Source organism: Cicer arietinum, chromosome 7 (genome assembly GCF_000331145.2).
Source record: "Cicer arietinum cultivar CDC Frontier isolate Library 1 chromosome 7, Cicar.CDCFrontier_v2.0, whole genome shotgun sequence".
Taxonomy (NCBI): Eukaryota; Viridiplantae; Streptophyta; class Magnoliopsida; order Fabales; family Fabaceae; genus Cicer; species Cicer arietinum.
Genome location: NC_021166.2, coordinates 3088915 through 3095525, shown reverse-complemented (window position 1 = coordinate 3095525; position 6611 = coordinate 3088915). Strand labels below are relative to the sequence as shown.

The following is a 6611-nucleotide window of genomic DNA, read 5'->3' as shown; positions in this document are numbered from 1 at the left end:
ATCACCCGCTTCCGATCGTCTTCGATTTTCACTCTCAAGATCTATTGCAATAGAAACTGTGTTCTGCACCGGCTTTCGTGCTGAAAGTGGCTCGTTTATACTAAACTTACCACTAATGTCATCATCAACAGTGACAATTATCGGTGAACCTATTTCAGAATATATAGTCTTAAACGACGTAGCTTCCATTCTACAAGGACCGCCTTTGTCATCAGCCACAGATTGAGAGCCTGAATTATGCAGACACTGAAAATCCACTGCTAACATGATTTCATCTTCCTTTATAGCTTGATTTTCGCTCAAGATCCAATTACTCTCACATTCAATCACCATTTCCGAGACAACAGAAGATCCAACCTGATTCTCCTTTACCTCTGCAGATACCGTGATTTGATGTTGCAGACTAACATCTGTATGGTTTTCATTTCCAACAGAAAATGATTGACAACCCTCCACAGCAGGATTTAATATCAAAGCCGCTGCGGTGTTTGCCATAAGCTTTAGACCAGTTATCTCCATGTGAGTTGTAACTGCAGCTTCCTTTTGAATCAAATTTCCAAGTGTAAATGGCACTGCAACACTTGAAGATATTTCCTCCATGGGTTTATTACTTTGCCTTTTAGCAATAGGCTTATAAGCTTCTAGTACTCTATAAGCTTCTAGATTTTAACCACTTTTTCCCACACTTTTCCCTTAAGCCTCTTTTCTATGATATATGGCTCCAATCAGCATCAAAAACACCAAGAAAGCTCCTAAGGCAAGAAAGTTAAGGTGTTTAGAATCAATTTCCTATAAGAAGTCAAATAAGTGTAACAAAAGTCAATTTTAAGACTACTTTCTTTGGAAATAGCCTAAAAGATCATGTCTACAACAATCTTTAACCAGATTTTACTTACCTCTTAACAGAAATCGGAATTACCACAACTCCTTTCGTCTGAGAGTCGAAGGGTAAAAACCGAAAAGAAAAAAAAATAGCCTACAAGATCCTTTCTGAATTCACATGTTCTGAGCTTCTATTCTTAATCTTATCACCCTAAAGGCACAACTGATATACCAAAACCTTACAAATCAGGCAATAGATCATTCAAGAAACCATTACCAAACAATTCACAAAGACTTGTCTCTCTAAATATCAGACACATAGCCAAAGAAAATTGGATCATTGAAAATGAAAAAAATAAAATAGCACGAAAATAATACCAAAAAAGAGAAAGAAAGGTTCCTAGATCTGAGGCATGTTACACATGCCATGAAAATTTTATTTCCTTGGATTTAACTATAAGTTTCTTTTAAGGCAAATAATATTATTGGCATGTCAACTCTTACCTTCTTTGTCCCTTCAATATTTATTGTGAACTATATGCCAAGATTTCTTCTCTAAGTGCACTGAGATTAATCTCTATAAACAGTGAAAGCACAGAAAATCATAGTACTAACCTTTATCTTCAAAAGAAGGAAAACAGTGCCAGGTGAATCAAGGAGGAACAGAAACCTCAACAAAGAAAGTGGATATGCAGTTTTGTTGCCTATTTATTCATAACTATTTCCTTCAACAATTGTTATTTTTGACTAAAATAGAAAGAAAGTAAAGAAAGTTTCAGGTTTTGAAAAAAATAAATAAATTAATACTCAACAGATAACTTTGTTTATATATTTATTTGTTTTATGAGTTAATTTCATACAGAAAAAGTTTTATCACGTTGCATATAACAAACCAATAAAGTGTGTGACTTTATAAGACAAAAAAAAAATATATGTGTAACTTAAGTTATAATTAGAGTAAATATAAAATAAAATATTTATGATAATTTAGTGATTGTAATAAATTGATAGTGTAAAAAAATTTAAATTAATATTATATATAAATTAAATTTTTAGTTCAGTCTGTAAATATATTAGTCTCACGCATGAATGATATGAGTATTTGACACATAGCCCTTTCTTAAAATAATATTTAAATATTTGGGTTGAGTCTTTTCCTAAAGAACTCTTTCTATAAACTACCAATACAAGATTAAGACGTGTAAGTCATTCTAATCTCACTCTCTCTCATCTATTATGGAGTTTAGTATCTCTTGTGTTTTTTTCCCAAAAAATATAGACATGGCAACGATTGAATTTTATTTTTTTCACCTCTTTATTTGATTAGTCGGAATAGTTTACACTCACTTTCATTTTTATGGGCGTTAAATTTAAGTTCACATTCTGGTCTGTATTTATTTATTGTATATATAAAATAATAAATTTAAAAATTATATTTATTATAATTAATATTATAAAATAGTTATTATTATAACAATAATAAAATTAAAAATATATTTTTTAAAAAAGAAATTGTAATTTTTAATATTAAAATATATCAAGTATATACATATATATATAAATTTAAAATAAAAAAACAATAATATTATTAACAGAACGAGTTCAAGTGTGGAGAATATATCCACGCCCAAAACTCGATTTTGTTCTCAAATTTTAGTTTCGAAAAAAATATACACTTTACACCAATCAAAATAATTTTTTCGCGCTCAAATCAAGACGGATTTAAGGGTATTTGTGTTCATATCCATAAATAAATGTGTTATGTCTTATATGAGTAGTACCACATCTTTCTTAATATATATATATTACTAAATCACCAGAATTAGTAAAGTTTCTTGTAGGAAATTTGTTAACAATTTTAAATGGTTTTATTAGTTTACCACAATTTAAAAGATATAATTAGTTTATAATTTTACTGTAATATTTATTAAGTATTGTAGAAAGAATGTAACTGCAAAGAAATCATTAATGCAATTAAAAAAGTCAATGAAATATTATTAAAAAGTAGGGTCGGCTTAAGGGGAAGGCAAGTGAGATTGTAGCTTTAGAACTCAAATTATTATCAAGTTTGTTATCATGTGTATATCAAATACATGACATGACAACTCTCTATGTTGCTCTTTATATTATAATGTCTTTATCAGGACCGGCCCAACAAATTATGAGGCCTGAAGTGAAATTATTAGACATGACATTTTTAAAAATTAATAAATAAATTATTAATATTTTATTTAATTCATATATTACTCGAGTTCAATTTTTTAAGGTATAATATATATATATATATATATATATATATATATTGTAAATATTTATTTATCTATATATTATATAGTAATTATTTATTAAAGTACAAAATAGAATTGTTGATCTCGGAATTTAAATTTTAGAAGTTACAAAATAATAATTTTAAAGTCATAATTTGTTTGATCGGTTAAGGTTGAGTCATTGAATTATTAAAATTATAATTACAAAATCATAATTTATCTAATTAATTAAGATTTATTTATTTATTATTAAAATTATAATTTATAAATCATGTTTAATCTAATTTGTTAAGATTGAAATATTGGATCGTTAGAATTTCTCAATCATAATTAGTCTAATTAAGTTATAATAAATCGTTGAACCATTAAAATTATAATTTATAGGCAATAGTCAGTCTAATAAGTTAAGATTGAATCATTTGATCATCGAAATTTCTAAGCCATAATTAATCTAATTAAATAAAATTGAATTGTTAGACTATTGAAATTATAATTTATAAGTAGTAGTTAGTCTAATTAGTTAAGATTGAACCGTCTAATCGTCAAAATTTAAATTTTTAAGTTATAGTTAGTGTAATTAGTTAAGATTGAATAATTTGATCATTAAGTTTACAATTTATAAATGATAGTTAGTCTAGTTTGTTAAGATTGATCGTCGAATCATTGAAAATGTAATTTATAAGTCATATTTAGTTAAAATTAAATCGTTGAATCGTCAAAATTTAAATTTATAAATGATAGTAAGTCTAATTAGTTAAAATTTAATCATACGATTATCCAAAATTACAATTTATAAGTCATAGTCGATCTATTCAATTAAGATTGAATCGTCGAAATTTAAATTTTGAAGTACAGTTAGTCTAATTTATTAAGATTGAACCGTCAGATTATTAAAATTATAATTTCTAAGTCATATTTAATTTAATTTCGGTAATTGACTGTTTACTTTTCACCAATTAAAATTACAATGACTTAAAATTTATATTTTGATTATCCAACAGTTAAATCTTAATTAATTAAATTAATTATGATATAGAAATTTAAATTTTGATAATCTAATGATTTAATCTTAACTATTTAGATTAAACACAATTTAGACATTCTAATTTTGATAGTTCAACGATTCAATCTAACCGAATTAGATTAATTATAACTTAAAAATTATAATTTTGATTATTTAATATATGAATCTTAATCAATTAAACAAAGATTCTAAAACTATAATTTCGATAATTCAACAGAGTAATTTTTACTTCAATTAATAACTAATATATTATATATAAATAAATATTTAAATTATATAATTTTAATATATATATATATATATATTTAAATAAAATAATTTAAAAACAGTAAATAAATTAAAAAGTATACCTAATATACAATAATTAAAAAATTTATGTATACAATTGTTATTGTAGGCCTCCAAAATTAAAACTGATTACATGTTACATCTCTTTTTTAATGGAAAAAAAATGTATTTATCTTTTTTTATGTTATTTTAAATGACATTAACCTTCCTTTTATTTTTTAAAAAACATCCACTTTATTTATGCTCACTAAAAAAGAACATTTCTTTTCCGTGATTCTTTTAACTTTATTTATCATTTATTAAAAGTATATTACAATAAACCTCCAATTGTGCTACTCATAATATAATCATAATTTTTAAACTTATAAATATTAAATGTATAGTCGTACCTTTATAAATTAAAGTAAAAATTTTAATTGTGTTATATAGTAAATAATATAAATAAATATAAGTATAATAAAAAAATATTTGATGCAATTTTATTAATAAATATAAAAAAGTGTGTTTTTTAAAAACTAAAAGAAAGTATTAATAACATTTAAAGTGATATGAGATGAAGTAGATGTAATTTTCACTTTTATAATTGATTGAAACAATTAACTTCACAAAAAAGTAAGAGTGTTTTATTAATAACATTTTATTGATTGTGATGGTGGAATACCGAAAAGAAAAACCAAAAACGGAAATGTAAAAGGCGAGTACGAGGAAGGCACGTGGGCACGGGAATCAAGAAGAGGGTTCAAACACCAAAGTTGTAAGGGGAGATGTACGAAAGTAACGGAATAATGGTTAATGGAAATGGCAGATGGGAAAAGGAAGAAAACATTTGTTGGGGAATATAGAAAAATAGTGATACCAACAAAGATGCATGAACTGATTGATGAATTCATGTTATCATTAAACAGACACACGAAACAAGGCCCTGACAGTTGACGCGTATAACATCAGGATACTTTCTCCTTTTTCACAGGTTGAGCATCGATTCGATCGTATGAACTTTGGGGTCCAATTTCGACTCATTTGCGTATCAGTTTAGGCAAATTTTGATTAATGTGGATTTGGGTATCATGCTGGTTGATTTGGGCGATAATTTTTTTTTTAAACTTGCTTTTATTTTTAATTTTTTTTTTATAGAAACAATATATTAAACTTTTAATAATTAATAAGTTTTTATTGAACATTCATTTATTATAAATGATAATTCATTTATTATAAGTGACAGTTTGATGATTAAGTGAGACTAAAAGATTATTATAATTTTTTTTGTTTTTATAAGTGATTTTATACAATTATATCTTTTTTTTTTTTTACTATTTCAATCGTTTTAAAATAAATGTTGTTTAAGATTTTTTCACATACATTAAAAAAATGTAATTATTAATTTTTCTTTTTATCAAATTGTCCTAATTAAATTTACCTTTGTGATTAGAGGGAGTAATACTATATATTTGAGATTTTTTTTGAACAATGGTATTCGGATATTTAAGGAATTATTTAATTTGGTTAATTTTATTTATTAATAAATAGTTAAAAGACTTTTGATATAAATAATTATATACATTGCTAAAAATTATGAATATATATATTGGTAAAAAAAACTCATTTTTAAAGGTGATTTTAGATATCCAAACTTGGTAGACTGACCCTACAAGAGTTATACTAGTTTTTTTTATTTAATTTTATAAACAACAAAAAAAAAATATATATATATATATATATATATATATATATATAAACGGTTTTTATATATATATATTATTTCTAAAATTGTATTTTTAATATTAATATTTTATCTTATCTATACAACAATGATTTACTTTAGAAGTGTCTCGTCAAAATAAAATAAACATATATTTTATAAAAAATACCCTCGGTTATAAATACCTATATTGTATTATGTCAATCTCACAATAAATATCACTTTAATAAAAAAAATGTTGTTTGTCATTCTTAAATTTCAATTTGACTTTAATTATTATTTTTTAATTATATCATTCAATTATTATTATTTACACTGCTTCTAAATCATTAATTCTGATATATTTTTAGAAGCCTAATTGAAAATAAGTATTCTCTTTATTTTTTATTATAAAATGAACAAAAAGGACATTAGTTATGAGACAAAAGCTATGATGCATGATATTGATACAACTATGAGATACATATTTTAAAAGAAGGCACATATACGTGAATAAAAACATGATATTTTT

General features: G+C 24.3%; 1 protein-coding gene across 3 annotated transcripts in view; it reads right to left on the bottom strand.

The window, feature by feature from the left end:
• LOC101501417 (protein phosphatase 2C 50-like) overlaps positions 1 to 1597 on the bottom strand; it is a 3550-nt gene extending 1953 nt beyond the window's left edge. Inside the window, exons 1-2 of one of the 3 annotated variants that reach the window (XM_004507909.4) lie at positions 1438 to 1597; positions 14 to 752 (exon numbers count right to left, since the gene is read on the bottom strand). In XM_004507909.4, the coding sequence (XP_004507966.1) occupies positions 14 to 600 (587 nt within the window). In that variant the 5' untranslated portion in view covers positions 601 to 752; positions 1438 to 1597. Of the gene's footprint in view, positions 1 to 13; positions 753 to 896; positions 1295 to 1326 lie in introns of those variants that run through there. The other 2 variants (XM_027336854.2, XM_073363967.1) reach the window with 2 other exon arrangements.
• Between the last annotated feature and the right edge of the window lie 5014 nt (positions 1598 to 6611).